The 15744-nt window shown below is 45.6% G+C and overlaps 1 protein-coding gene and 1 pseudogene across 8 annotated transcripts in view; both read left to right on the top strand.

Moving 5' to 3' along the window:
- Window positions 1–15744, top strand: part of MICAL3 (microtubule associated monooxygenase, calponin and LIM domain containing 3) — a 188963-nt gene that overhangs the window by 134332 nt on the left and 38887 nt on the right. For 6 of the 8 annotated variants that reach the window (XM_039869262.1, XM_039869260.1, XM_039869259.1 and 3 more), the window contains 4 exons: window positions 5513–5708; window positions 10648–10889; window positions 12706–12795; window positions 14731–14871. In XM_039869262.1, the coding sequence (XP_039725196.1) occupies window positions 5513–5708; window positions 10648–10889; window positions 12706–12795; window positions 14731–14871 (669 nt within the window). The remainder of the gene's footprint in view (window positions 1–5512; window positions 5709–10647; window positions 10890–12705; window positions 12796–14730; window positions 14872–15744) is intronic. The other 2 variants (XM_039869263.1, XM_039869261.1) reach the window with 1 other exon arrangement.
- Window positions 6839–6957, top strand: LOC120607497 (uncharacterized; annotated as a pseudogene).

The following is a 15744-nucleotide window of genomic DNA, read 5'->3' as shown; positions in this document are numbered from 1 at the left end:
CATTTCCTTTCTGAACTCACTTGTTGCTTTGGTTATTCATTGTGCTTGATGGATTATTTCTCTGCCAGGGCACTTGGAGGAATAAAACCTTTTTTTTTTTTTAATTGACTCTTCAGTGTTCAACAGCTTGATAAGTAGAGGTTTTTCTTTGTTTTCCCGTAGGTGGTAAGGAAGTGCAAGTTTTTATTTTCTCTTACCTGTGCTACTGGGGCTTTTAAAATCTCTGTGGGGCAATGTCGCCTCAGCTGTGGAAAATGCCTCATATTTCCCGAGGAGGTGCACATCCTCTTTACCACCCAGTCACTTTGGTCTCAGGGCATCAGCCCTATATGTGATGTGATAGGCTATGGATCTCCTGGCCTGTGTGTTCCCAGCACTGCCTTCCTGTAGCCAGAAGCCACCAGCAGAGCTGCTCTGTCTGAGGTGACACAGCTGCCTCTATCAGGCTCCCCCATGATGGGTATGGAAGGGGTGGGCGGAGGGAAGTGGGTTCCAGCATCTATTCTTTCTAGTGGGTTTAGTAGCCACAGTAAATACAGACCACTTAGGCTGGAAGATTGTTTTTGCCCTTTCGCTACCTGTAGAGTGAGGGTTTTACTGCTCGGCAGGCCACAGGAGTTGGGGAGCGGAGCGGGTTCTCAAAGGAAGTCTACAGCTTCTTTTTGTCTAGGGATGGTGGTTTGTCCAACACTGCCACCCTTTGCACTGTTTTTCTGCTCCTGACCCTAGGCTTAGCCTCAGTATGTGTTGGCTCCCCGGGCCCGGTTACAGTCTCTGCCCCTCTGGTTTGCCCTGTGAGGTTGCACCCTGACCCTTTACTACTGTTGCAACCACTGGGGTATGATGAGCTCCTGAATGCATCTGTGGCTCCCATCCCTTTCTTCCCCCATCCCATCTCCACTGTCCACACCTTCAAATGTCTCAATGCTCGAATTTCGTAAGCATGTTTGTGTATTGAGCGTGGAATCCTTTGTTTAATTATAGCTGTCTAACTTGTTGTAACTTCAAAGAGAAAGATCTGGAGGTCCTCTCATGCTGCCATGCTGCTGACATCACTCTCTCAAGTTAACTTGTGATAAAGGAAACAAAAGCAAGAGAGAGCAACCTTACAGGAGAATCTCTATATTCCAAAATGGCAAGAGTGCTTTTCTCCTCAAATAGTACCCATCATTTCAGGTCACAGGGTCATTTTTTGTTAGAACATGGCTATAGTTGATATCTTTTGACACCCTGGGTGATTGGCCTCTCTGGCAGGTAGGTGACACCCATAGTGCATCAGAATGCAGGCTTCCCAAGGGCAGAGATATAGTCTGTTTTGTCTACTGGTGTACCCAAGCACCTGGTACAGTGCCTGTCTGGAAGCAGGTCTGCAAATAAGTATTTGTTGAATGGATGGTTGAATGAATGAACCCCAGGATTCATCCTACTTAGAAATATTGTGAAATATGATAAAAATCAATCTCAGTTCACTGTGCCCTTTCCTAAGTCTTTGTCAGACTTTCAGATCTTGTCAAAGCTTTCCTAAGCTTATAAAAAAGGAATGGAAAAACAGACCAGAAATGAATACGGGGAGAGGAAAAAAAAGCCCTAAGATTCCCTTGGCAGCTTGCTCCCTAGTACTGGGGCTTTGTTACCACTGCAGAAGGGTAAGGGGGAGAAGAGCTGCCTGCTGAGGACTAGAAAGGCCGTAGCTCTTGAGCATTATCTACATCCCTCACATCTCTCCAGGAATCAGACAGATAGGAATAGGGGCTTTTGACAGTTCTTACATATCAGCTGAGAGCAGGTTGTCCTGTTAGGAAAAATATTTCTTTCAGGATGATGTACAGAGTTCATGAAGGCAGTGACTGTTTGCAAACATAACCCTTAGGTCAGGCCCAGAGCCTTTTTCCTATTTAGGATGGGAGATGTTTCCCTTTGGTATGTGTGAAATAGGAAATTAGCCTCCAGTTACTTGTGATCTGCCTCTCCTGACTTAGTGAAGAATTGGCCTTAGAAATTATTCTAAATCTTCATCCCACTTTTAGCTAGAAAGTTGTTATGTGGTTACTGCTGCTCTAGCATGAGGAGGAGGGGCTGGGTGGGTTTTGGCCTCACTGATTAAACTTTGACTTTCTAAACCCATGTCTGCCAATTATTTTCCCTCTGCTCTCCTAGGCTCTTCCATTAGTTGATGAGAGAGGAAGGTCCTGGGGGACAAGAGGGAGGTTCAGTGTTTGTCATCACCATGTGGTTAGCTAGGAAATAGCCCCTTGCTTAGGACAGATGATCAAGAAAGCTGATTTTGTTGATTTCTTTAATTTCCCATGGCATTTTGAGGTTATTGGGCCAGTAATTTTAAGCATATTTTGGCACTTGGTGAGTTTCAGGTACTTGCCAAGTATCCTCTGAGTGCCACCTCCCGTTTGGGAAAACTGAACCTCCACAGGGCCTAACTGGCCCAAGGAAATGTCGGGCAATGCTTTCCCAGTTGCTGCAAGCTCTGGGCAAGGCTGACTCTACACAGGTGTAGACCCATGGGCTGGGCCTGACCTAAGCGACCTGACCTAAGTGAGCTAACTCTACTTTTTCCACCTCAGTTTTTTACAAAGTCTTCGATGGGACAGTTCTTACAGTTTTCATGGCCCAAAGCATCCTTTCTCTGGGGAACTGATATGTGAATGATCTGAATAGTTTTGAGCATTTCTAATTGCTTTTTTGTTGCTTATGGCTAATCTCAGAATTAAATCAACATTTCTCCTCCCCAAACTCCAGACTCTGAACTTGGGCTGCCAAGTTTTATTGCTTGATGATTCATTAGCCCTCAGAGCTTGTAGAAACTCCAGAGGAATAACGCTGGGAGTAGGGCAGCATGTGATTTCAAATGCCAGATTCTCTGCTCTAAGATGCTTTCATGAAGTTTTGTGTCCTTAGTCTTAAAAATTATAGGTCCCTCTCGTTGCCTTTACTCTCACTCACTGTCTCTCACTGTCCTTCTCAAGTCCCCCTCAGTGCCTCTTTGTCTCTCTCACTGTCCCTCTCACTCTCTACCTCTGAGAGGAGACCATACTCTGTCCGTGAAGTGTTACCCTTTTTCTAATAAACTTTCCTTTTGACTCTAAAAAAAAAAAAGTTGTAGAGTAGTGGGCAGGAGATTCTGATGAAGACTCCCATAGGGGAAAGCAGAATAGGACTCTATGAAAATATACCTTCCCTCTCTTCATCTCCTAAGTCAAGGGAAGCTTGGTAGTCTTCTGAATTAAAGCTTCCTCCTCAGATTCTGATCTTGACTCCACTGCTCACTAGCTCTTTGACCTTGGACAGCTTACTTAATGTCTCTGAACTTCAGTTACCTCATTTACAAACTATTACCTACCTCACAATTTTTTTTAACCTGGCCACGCTTGCTCCATATACCTCCAGTACACTTTCCTTGAATCCCTTGAGTGGGCTAAATTGTCCTTTTATGTACTCCCTTCCTGCCACATGCATGCATAAGTCATAATACTTGATATATCATTCTCAAATGATTTCTATACAGGACAGTCTCTCCATGACTAGCCTATGGCTCCTTAAGATCAGAGAGTGTTCTAATCTGCTTTGTTTCTCAAAGTTCTATTAAAATTCCTGGCAAATAGTATGTGTTACCCACTGAAAACAGACATCACTTCTAAGTGTTTTTCAACCTGAGTGTGTTTTTGTTCACTCTACCTTGAAATTGCTTGGATCTGAATTGATACGGTTAGTTGATTGTTTTCTCTGAAGTGATCGTTCTTCTTCTACTTTTCTTTTCCCAGCCCAAAGAAACACTGGGTTTTATTCCATATTTATGGAATTCTCCAAAACTCTTTACTTGGGTAATTGCTTCACATTTATTTCCTTTTCTCATCTGCTTTCTATTTAAGGACAGTTGTATACATGATGGGAAGAAAAGACTCAAATGGTATTAGAATCAGGGAATTCTGAGCCTTCTCATCTTTATCATCGTACCTACACAAGAATACACAAAAATTGGTGGTGAAAATTTTATTGGACATCAGATATGTCATTTAACTCACATTTGCTGAATACCGCCCATGTATTAAGCTTAAGCAGAAGAGGAAGATAGTAAGCGTGGGGCACAGAACTGGCACACACATACATACACATGTACATATGTATATAATTTCATTCCATGTTCAAAATAGCCCCGGGAGATTGAGCATCATCCTCATTTAGAGATCAGGAAATGTGCTTAGTACTTACGTCATTTTCCTAAGACCCTTCAGCCCATCACTGATGGAATCTAGTGTTGATTTGTCTGACCCTAAACCTATGCACTACATCATATTACACTGACCACATTAAAGAATAAGAAAAAAAATGTTGAGATAATAAGGTACATCAAAAAAATAGTGATGGTGTTGAGGGAGACAGGGAAACTGTTCTAGATTGAAGGATACCATCGAGAAATAATGGTCAAATACAACATAGAAGATTTTCAGAAGCCATGAGTCCATAGTGGTACTCAAAAAAGTAAAGAGAAATGTGAGAAGTTCTTTACAAAAGAATGGTAGAAGAGAAGGAATGATAGAATGTTTAAAATTACCATTTTGTGCCTTCCAGTGTAATAATTGACTCAGGTAAAGATCATCAATGGATACTAAAACCACTTGTTGAAGGATGGTGGGAGCAGGATAGTTTTATATTTCTACATATCACCCCATGGTTTACTTATCAGTTACGAAGGGGAACATGTCTCTACAACACAGAGATGAGTGGCATCACCTGAACTGAGCAGTTGAGCTGGTGTCACCAGGGAAGAAGCAGCCTGCCTATATTATATTCCTCCTGACCAGGTGCTGTGGCAGGGGCATATCATCACCACATGGTGTTCTTATTAAACAAGTGTTTACCATAAATCTAATCATGAGAGAGACACGAACAAATCCACAGTGAGAGTAGTTCAGCAAAGCAACTAGCCTGGACACTTCACTGGGCCAGTGGTATAAAAACCTTGATTAGATCCTGGATTAAGGGTAGAGGCAGCCAGAAGGACTCTCCCTTTTTGACGAAAGCTGCTTTAGAGGGGCTTAGTTTCAATGAGAACAGCCTCCTCAAGGTCCAGCCCAAGTCTCCCTCACCCCCACCCAGTCACCACCACTGTTAGATTGTCTCTTCCCTCTACTTTTGCTGAGGGCACAGGGATGAGGAAGGAGAGTGAGCAGCCCCGCGCCCCCCTCGCCCCCCACCAGAAAGGGCTGATGTGCAGTCTTGTTGCTTCTCCGACTTAGTGAAGTTCTGCCACTCTCACACCGGGGTTTTCTCCTGGCCTCTGTCATGTCTGTGACCTGATGACTTTCAGTCACCCCTCATCTGGCTGCCTGGCCTTCAGGGTGGGTCTGTCCCTCCTTTCACTGAAAGAACGGTGCCTGCCTTAGACATTCATGCCGTTGGTGCCTCTTTTCTCCCTGCACCTTCTCCATTGTCCCTGTGGCATATTGTCAGTTCCCATTGTTTGTCATAAAACTTTCTTTCTTTGCTTGTCTGTCAGGTTCAAGTGTGAATGGCCTGGAGGAGCCCAGCATTGCCAAGAGACTGAGGGGCACTCCTGAGAGGATTGAGCTGGAGAACTACCGTCTATCTGTGAAGCAGGCAGAGGAGCTGCAGGAGGTACCTGAGGAAACGCAGGCCGAGCACAACCTGAGCAGCGTGCTGGACAAGGGCACGGAGGAGGACGTGGCCAGCAGGTCAGCCTGTGCTGGGAGCCGAGGCCCCATTTTCCTGTGTGCTTCATGTGCCTATGGCTTTCCCTAGATAAATATACTGCCCTTCTCGGGGAAGGCAGCATTGCACCTGCTAACAGCATGAGATCTGAGCCAGACTGCCTGGGTTTGAATATTGGCTGTGCCACCTATCAGCTCTGTGACACTAGGCAAGTAATATCACTTCTCTTTGCCTCCATTTCCTTATCTGTAAAATGAGGGCAGTACTACCTTCCTCACAGAATTCGTTTGAGGGTCAAATATGTGTTAAGTGTTTAAAACAACACAGGTACGCTTTGTTTTATTGCACTTTGCTGTATTGTGCTTCACAGATATTGTGGGTTTTTTACAAATTGAAGGCAAGACCCTCCAGCAAAAAGATTAGGACTCACTTTATTGTGATACTCACTTTATTGCAGTGGTGTGGAACTGAACCCACAATATCTGAGGTCTGCCTGTACGTGGCACATGTGTGCACTTATAGTTAGTGGCTGCCTTTGTTACTACTTTGGTGCTGGACCATTTACAAAGGACTTCCATCTTCATCACCTCACTTGGTCATCCTCACAGGAATCCTGTAAAGTAGACAAGAACATATATCCTGTCACCTTATAGGTAAAGATACTACTGGTGACTGAGACTAGGACCAGGGATTGACTAAGATTCGAAGTCAAGTTTCCTGGGTCCGAGTCCAGGATTCTTCCTGTTTTTCCCACTGCCTGGCAATCCCTCCTCTCCTGTCTCATTTAGGTTATTATCTCTTTATCTTGTTAGCCAGTAAGGATCACCATCCATTTGATTTATTTCAGAGATTTAGTAACTATTTATTGAAGACCTACTATGGCCTTAACACTTTGCTATTCATTGAAAAGGTAACAAAAAAATTACAATTACTGGTGCTATTACAAATATATTGGAGGGCAAATCCTCTCACTCAGGGACAACAGTAGACCTGAAAGAGTGTGCTGTTAGGGGCAGGTAGTTCAGCGGAAGGAACACCAGGGTTGGAATAGGGGCTTCTGTTATGACTTAGCCACTTTTTTGCCATGTTATCCTGGGGAAGCTACTTCACCTCTCTGGGCTTCTGTCTTTCCCTATGTGTAAAGACAGGAGCAGTCTATGGCCATGCTACCCTGATCAAGCCCAATCCTGTCTGATCTCAGAAGCTAAGCAGGGTCGGGCCTGGTTAGTACTCAGATGGGAGACCACCTAGGAAGACCAGGTGCTGTAGGCGTAAAAAAAAAAAAAACCAAGGGATTGTAAACTGACAAGGTCTTGCAATCTGTGAGGTCAACCAAAGGTTGCCTTGCTTTAAAAAAAAAAAAGACAGGAGCAAAATATGTGTGTCCTAGAGGCTGTCTTTACCCCAGGGCTTCATTCTCATTTCCTGCCCAGGCCTGCCAGTATCAATACAGAGGGATTCAGAGTGCTCAATAGAAGATTATTAAGGAGATAGGCAAACAATATAAAAGAGAAATACCTAAAAAAATGCAAACGAGAAAGAGAACAAGATAAAAAAAAAAAAAGATGAGTGAAATCAGTATTGGCCGCAGACTCTCCTGCAAGGCCTCCGTGGTGGGGTTGCTTGCCACGGCTCCGGACTGGTGGAGGCTTTAGATTGACATGAGAGCGTTTGGATCACACACTGGACAGTTCTTAGTCATGAGGAAGGAAATGTGTGGGGATGAAGAAAACAGCTTTTTTTTTTTAAGTTCCAAAAATGCTTTTTAGAGGGCATTTGCTGGGCAGAGCTACTTTCAGCTGCATTCCACCACCTCAGCCCTGGTATCAGACGCACTCTGAACAAACTGCCTCTTGGACAGGCCTCACAGACAGCTCTTCCTTGCATTCTGGGGCAGCCTCCTCCTTGGTACCTGCATTTCTGCGGTCATCACTTTGTGCATGTTGTTGTCACATAACTGCATCTCTACCCAGAGCACCCATGGAGACATACCACTCCTTCTTGTGTTCAGATGAGGGACAGTCCTCTTTCTGAGTTAGGGGTGGGAGATCCTATTGTCAAAGAAGAGGTAATGGCTTGGCCTCAGGGTGAGTGTGGGTCAGACCTCTTTTCTGTAGAAATAACTCTTCCTCCACTGTAATTTGTAAACTGTGAAAGATAATGGGGCAGCAGGTTGAAATAAGGTAGAAAAGGCATTCCAGGCAGCTAAATCATGGCATTTATGGCAGAATGTGATAGGAAGAGCAGAATATGAAATCAGTTAGCATCAAAGAGTGCAATAAATGCCCCCATCTTACTTAAATTCTAGTTAAAAACATAAAAGAAGAAAAAACTAGCGTTAGCCTCTATGTGGAATAAGAAAATGGTCTCTTAGAGGTGAAGTGCTCAGAGGAAGGAGCTAGAGATTTTGTCTTCTTTTCTGCGGGAAAGCTATGAGAGGCAGGAAGCGTGTCATATATTTTTTCCATCTTCTCTACAGCACCAAGCAGAATTAGGTGCATTTTCAGCCTTCGGTTCTTCCTTGATGAGGAGTTAGACTTGAAGATGAGAAATGACAGAGTTTTAAGGAATTAACCAGTCCAACCCAGAAAATCACTTTCTACAAGTTTAAAGAACTCGTAACTTAGGCGTCTGCTTGTTGGGGGCGGGTGGTGCAGTGTGATGTTTCAGAACATGACTTTGGAGTCAGACAAACCTGGACTTGAAGGCTAGCTCCACCACCTACTAGTTGTAGGCAAGTTCCTTAAGCTCTCAGTGTTTCAGTTTCCTTATCTGCAAAAGACACTGCACCTCATAGGGTTGTTATAAGAATTAAATCAAATAGAGAAACTGGCACAGTGTCTGGCGCCCATTGAGCTGTTAGTGTTATTACTCTGTTTAGCTCTAAGCACAATACTGGTGCCCCTCACTTGGAAGGACAGGGCAGGGATCTTGTATTTCCTTAAACAGGCAGCTTAACTGTCAGAAATTGGGTTTGACTCAAAATCACCGTGCCATAGGGAAGGCTAATCCAATCAAACTTTACCTACATCAGAATCTCCGGAGGGCTCATTAAAGCACAGACTGCAGGCAGCTTCCGATTCAGTCAGTCTGAGGTAGAGCCCAAGATTTGCATTTCTAAAATGTTCTCAGTGATACTGTGTGGTCTGGACACCACACTTTGAGATCCACTGCTCAAAATTTCCCAAATTACCCTGATGAAAACACCACATGGGACACTTGGTAGAAAGATGATTCCTGGGCCCTCCCCCTGGAGTTTCTGATTCAGTAGATTTGGGGTGGAGGCCAGAAATACCTGATCATAACAGACACTATGTTATTCTTCTGGGTTCACACCAGCAGAGACTCTGGCTCAGGCCTCATCAGCTCATGACCCTTCCTTGGAGTAGAGGAGGGGGAGCATCTTCCCAAGGAGACATTGGAAATAGTACTTTTATTTTCTCTGGGAGAGACCAAAAACAAAAGAAAACTGACTTTATGATTTTAGTTTTGTTTTTTCCTGATTGCTATCTAGATTGCTTGGCCCCAGACAATGACGATGGCTTGTGTAATGCCCATCTGCTGATGTCCTTAGTGTTTATACATTCCTGGCTCTAAAGAACAACAAGTCAGTGAGAGAGCAAACAGGTGTGCTTTCCAGATGGGGCAGCCAAGGTTACAGAGGACGCCTCAAAAATTGATGACAGGCCAGCACAGAGGGGCCTGGCCCTCCATCAGAATAACACCATGAGGAAAAGCCCCTCCTTCAAGGCTGACCATGAATATTCCTGACCCCTCTCCTCCCTCACCCCTTCTCCAGCAGTGGCATTATGTGAGTCATTGCTGAGCAGGATGCCAGTCTTAGCATGGATTAGATTTCCACTGTGTCAAGATTGCTGGATGACATACATCTCCAGCAGTCTGCTCAGCAGTTGTCAGAGCGGGTAGGATCTAGGAGTGGTCAGGCAGGACAGAAGACTACATAGAGACTCTGTGATTATGAGTGGATTAATTTAAAACAGAAAGCCATAATTCCCCACTTTTCCTTGAAAACTACCCAGGAACTTCAAGTGGAATTCCATGCAACAGGCTGCCTCATTCATAATAGGGCCTACCCAAATTAGTGGTCTCCATTTTCTGAGCTTAGACTCAGGTAGCCAGGAACCTGTTCATGATCCTCCTCCTGATTTGCCACCCTGCCATCTGCAAGTGGCTTAAGAACTCTTAGTTTTCTGGAGAACCACCCAAGAGGGCACAGCATGAGATGGTGTGGATGCTGAAGGGAATCCTGACTTTTCACACAAATGACCAAGCCTCTTTACATTCATTTCCTTGTTTGTGAGAATGGGGATAATCATAGTAGCCGTGTCTTAGAGTTACGGTGTAATTACATGAGCTAATCCATGTGCAATGTCTTGTGCCATGGCGCATGTCACCAGGGCACAATGAGTGCTGGTCATCACTGTTGTTATCATCCTTGGAATCTGTGGTTAAGACTTCATTCAGCCTCTTGTGGCTCCTCCTGCCCTACCATGGCTCTCACAAGAGCCTTTCAACCCACCTGAGTCAAGTAGAATTGAGTTCCTCAAACCAAATAGTGGATCACAATGAAAGGAGACTTCCTCTCCATTCTTGATTCCTGAGGTCATGAGTTTATATCAAAATGGATCCATGCCTTACAGCCTCTGAGGGCCTCCACGAGACTGGACTCTGAACAGAGCACTCACCAAATGGGCCATTTGCTCACATGGGTTATGTCAAGGTTGCTCGCACGTGTGTGTGCCATCTTGCTGTCTGTTCTCCTCCTGTACCCTCATGTGTTATACCTAGGCAGAGAAGCAGGCCAGCCTCTCCAAGGGTGTCCTCTCCTTTCCTGCCCAGCAGGTGCTTTGCTGGGATATTTTGCTTTCGGTTGTGGCTTTTAACTGTCCCCTTCTCGATTTTGTCATTCCCTCACTTTGGTTGTATGGTTGTTTCCCACAGCAGTTCTGAGTCCGAGATGGAGGAGGAGGAGGAGGAGCCTCCGCTGCCCACCTCAGATCTGGGTGGCGTTCCTTGGAAGGAGGCTGTAAGGATCCATGCTCTTCTAAAAGGAAAGAGTGAAGAGGAGCTGGAGGCCTCAAAGAGCTGCGAGCCTGGTAATGACGAGGAGGAGGAGTATGAGGAAGAGGAGGACGAGGAGGACTACGGCGAGGAGGAGGAGGAGGAGGAGGAGTCTAGTGAAGGTCAGCAAGCAGTCTCTTCTCCTATCTCAGACCCTATCCATCCCTGAGACAGCCTGTTCTGCGCCTCAGAGGTTTCCATGGCTGGAGTCACAGGGACATGCCCTCACAGAGCCCAAGACATCCTTTCTGCTGCTCTCTTGGATGTAAGGGCAGAGGATAACGTTGGCAATGGGAATAGTGTCCCTTATGCACATTCTGAGTTGAAATTGGAAGTGGAAGGTAGAGGGCCAGTGCGAGGACTTCCTCTAAATTAGGTTTCTCGTTCTCATTTTTCTCTTTTTTTCCCTTTGGTTTCAGTTAATAAAATTTATTTTAATAAAGAAAGGGAATTTAGCTTTCTAGAGGATTCCCTGACTCCTAGACCTCAATATTGGAGGCTGCAAAGCATTGAATCTCAGTAGTTCAGAGCCACTGTCACTGAAGAGGGAGCTGTGAGCTACGTATCCACTAGATGGGGCCAAGTTAGTGACACATAGCAGTGTCCTGAGGAGGAGTGTCAGGTTCAGTGCTGAGTCGGTCTGGTTGGCTCTGAAATGTTCTCTCATTTAGACTCAGGATGTTTCAACTCTCCCTATCTCTGCCTCTGTGTATCTTTGAGTGAATGAGAAAGAACTTGCCTCCTTTTCTTGCCTGTGTAAGAGAGAGGGTCATTCTTTCCCTGGGTCATCTTGGCTACACAGAGGTCTGGCGAGTAGTAAAGAAGAAATAAGGCAGGTGGAGACCCGAGTCCACCTGAGGACTATGCTATGTCCGTTCACTGTGTGCTCTCGAGAAAGAGGGTGTGGCATGGAGGAGAAGGGCGTGGGCCTTTAAGCGCCAGTTCCTCCCAGCCATTAAAGGAGCAGTCAGTTCTGGACAGCCTGGACCACGTGGAGTTGGCACTAGATGGCTCTGCCACTCCTTGCACTTGTCTCTGCTCTTCCTGGAATTAGATGTGCTCGGCTGCCCGGTCCATCCCAGGGTCTGTTATACAGCCAGTCTCGGAGAGCTGTGTGGCTCTGAGACACTGGCCCTGATGAGGCAAAGCAGGCAAGAAGGAAGGACCTGCTCCTCCTGACCCTGAGGTGCCCACATCAGAGGCCAGCCCCTTCCTCAGGCTCCATAAGAAGCTTCTCTAGACCTGGTTCTCCTACCTGCACTTTTCCTGCCGAAGATGTGGGCTGGGCCAGGACCCCGAGGCAGCTCGCTCCGTGTCCTGTCCTTCCCTCTTCGCTGTGTTTTATGTGCAAGAAGGAGGCAAGCTCTTAGTCCAGAAGCTGGAACTGGGTTCTTTTCTCCACTTGCTATGTCTACAATGCCATGGCTGGCCCAGTGGTGCCCCTGCCCGCTGTGTTCCTGCTAGTCAGAGGGTGAGCATGTTCACAGCTCTTTCAGGGAAAGGTATTTTGTTTATATCATTCCAAACATCATTGTCTCTATCTGGCGATTAATATGCTCAGAAGCTTCTAGCCCCAGACATGGCTTAGGGTCACAGCCTGTTTCCTTTTCAGGAGAGGTTAACCCTGCCTTCCATCGAGTAGACTTAATTTCCTGGACCTGGATCTGGCGTGAAAACCAAATGTGCAGGGAATGAGCTTTAATTTGAGAAGCTCATACTGACAAATTCAGCCAAACACTGGGCCTTTGTTCTTGCCGGTGGTGTCTTGAGCAGTGGATTTCGATACCTGTGTAGAAAGTGACAGGACGTTATTGCCTTTCCGCTGAAGATAACTCTTCTTTCTCTTCTCTTTCCTCCCTCCATCTCTTTTCTCTCTGTTTATCCCCATGCGGGATTCTTGATGCTGTGTTTGTGGGTGTCTGGCTTCCCCTGCTGTAGAAGGGGAGTATTGCCCCTGGGACAAAGAACTCCTGCAAGGCCAGTGGCTGCAGCATCTGTCAAAGAAAGAAGATTCGGGTACATGTAAAGGTACCCACTCTGTCCCTTGCCCACCTTCTACCCTGGCTCCCTGGCAGCCATCCAAAATCTGCCTCCAAGAGCAGGTCCCACATGAAAAGATCTGTATTTTATAGAGCTACACTGACAGGCTTTGGCACGTATTCCTGGGCCCGACCTTCACATATGGTCATGTACAAAATAGCATGTGAGACGAAGAGATTAAAAGAGGAAGTCAGAGAAGTCTCCAGAAGCAGCCTTACTAAATGTGGCCCCATCTGTGCCCCTCGTATGTTCTGCTGCAAGTTCTCTTCATCACTTGGTGTTTTCTCTGATGCAGAAAATTTTATGTCACAGTCACAATTCTCAAAAGTGGTTCATATGCTCAGAAGCTCCCTCCACTGTGCCTTTTAACATTTCTCTGAGAGAGGAGGAAGTGCTGGCAGATAAATCCCAAAGGCTTCCATTATTAACAGGAAGCAGAACATTATCTAGGGAGAAGACTCCCTCTCTTCCCTTTGTTGCCATGAAGATGAAGAAAGGCCCTACGTGTTTTCTCTTTGACTTATTTTCTTTAGTCATAAGACATTTGGTGACTTTGCTGTGATTCAGCCCCATGCAGCACCATAAAGGCCAGCTGACCTTAGAAAAAATCCATGAATCTGTAGCGACCAGCATTGCACACGGCGTTAGTGCCCACATCCACGTTTGGTGATTGTATTGGCGCTTTCTACCCATATCACATTCCCTGTTCCTTGAAAATTAAGAAGTTGTCGTTATAGTAATGAAGCCAAAGCAGATTGTCCATCTAGGTTGTTGAGAGTGGGCTCCCATCGGAAACCCGAGTCCTTCAGATCAGGTGGCACCTGCTCTTGCTTATCGAAAAGCCATCCTCCCTTCTGTAGTGTTCTCCCCTAAGTTGCCGGCTGTTCCTTTGTTTTAACCGAACTGTATGGCATGGTCCACACACTGATTATAGGGAGCCCACAGGGTAGCGGCTGCATGCAGATCCCCTGGGCTCTGACTGCAAGAATAATCTGAAGGAGCCACTGGTGAGTTCTCATTTAGCTAAGAAACTAGATGTTGTGTCCAGAGGGGATCAGCAGGGCACCAAGTGGGGTTTTAAGAAAAAAGGCTTTGACCTTGGAAAAAACAGAGGTGTTGTCTTATTTCTTCCAGTGAACTGCCAAAGCTTTGGGAATCTACAGGATAGAGCTCTGCTTCCTCTCCTAGCCCTGCCTCCCCTAACTCCATCCTGTCCCTGTAGCTGTCCCTGCCATAGACCAGCATGCAGCATGAGGCCTGTTGTGGAGGGAGATCTTTTTCTCTCTAGCTGCAGTGGATAAAAACCAAAGTACCAAGAAAGTAAATTTCTGTCCTGTGTGAACTGGCTGTCTCATGGCAGAATGACACTGTCCCATCCCACCCCTCTCGTTACTTGATTCAAATCGCAAAGGAGAAGCTGTCAACATGGCAGATAGCAGCACCTTGCTGTGTGTCCAACAGAAGGGGCATGAACGGTGCATCCTCAGCGATCTCCCACTGTGCTGGGTAACAGCTAAGTACTCATGACCTCCTGAGGGACAGCGAGGCCAGTTGTAACCTGCTCTTTTTTCCTGACTGGGCATTTGGATCCCTCAAATGCAGTCATGTGAAGAGTATCAGAAAGGAAAGTTCTTTCTGCATTGGAGTTGAATGTATGATTCTCATTGAAATGAACAGTGTATGTGAAACTTGAAATGCAGTTGGATGAGTAGAAATCGCCTGTCGTGTGTCTGTGTATGTATGCATATTCTCAATTTTTGCCTCTTTCCTATTCTAACTGATCCTGGCAAAAATGATAACTTTTCTTTGTTTCCTTTCCTGTGGTGTTTCATTCCTTCCTTCCCTTGACTGTTTATTTTCTCCTTCCTTCCTCCCCATCATCTTTCCCTTCCTCATCTCCTTCACCCCTCGAACCTGGTACAGTAGCCGGGAGCCAGAGGCTACAGCAGATCATAAACGCAGCCGATCCCTTGGAGATCCAGGCTGACGTGCACTGGACGCATGTTCGTGAGAAAGAGGAGGAGGAGCGAATGGTACCGACCTCTGAGTCCTCTACTTCTAGAGGTAACTGCTTCAGGATCCAAGGTCCTGGTGCCCCCAGGAGCATCTTCCATCCCTGCACCCTCTTTCGTTGCAAAGAACTTTTCTGTTAGGGTCAAAGCCATCAGTTTGATCAAAAGTAAGAGCTGACAGAACATTTCATTTTCCTGATGTTAACCATGACCTAGGCTTTTTCTTGAGGATATGTAAAGTTCTCTGTGGGTTAAGAGCTTATGGGCTCTTTGGCCACTGATGCAAAGTAGTAAGATGAACTTGATCTTAAGAAAACCAAGAATTTGCGTTTTTCCCCTCATATTATTAGGCAGGGTTACTCTTTCTCCACTTGGTAGAATGTTCTGGTGCTTTCTTCATGGAGTATGTCTGGATGTGAATGCATCGGCAGGATGGGGGAAGGGGGAGCATAGTTTGAATGGAAACGAAGTTTTAAGAAGAGATGTATCTCAAGGAGGCCTCTGAAGTACCTGACATAATTTCCAGCTCTAGGTTGTACGTGAGATGATCTATATTCCACAGTAGAATAAAAATGAACCTTATTTTGGCTTCTTTTAAGAAATAGCAGGTAGTAAAAAAAAAAAATCAAGAATTGAGGGTGGCTGCATGTCATTCTCACACCTTCCATCCTCAGCGTACCTGTATTCCAGATACAGAACTTTGGTACCATCAACTTATGTCTCTCGCTCACCTATCTTTGTTTCCATTCAGTGACCATTAGGGTCACGCACCCCACAAGGCTCTGAGTATACAAGGCAGTGGTACCTGCATTCATGAAACAGCCTTTAATGTGAGCATTCGATCCTCCCCAACCCCAATTCTTCACCTATAGGCAGGACCAACCTCTTAACTACTTTTGCAGCAATATAAATATACCCCGAAGCT

Source organism: Pteropus medius, unplaced genomic scaffold, assembly GCF_902729225.1.
Source record: "Pteropus medius unplaced genomic scaffold, Ma_sr-lr_union100, whole genome shotgun sequence".
Lineage (NCBI taxonomy): Eukaryota > Metazoa > Chordata > Mammalia > Chiroptera > Pteropodidae > Pteropus > Pteropus medius.
This window is presented reverse-complemented; position numbering and strand designations above follow the sequence as displayed.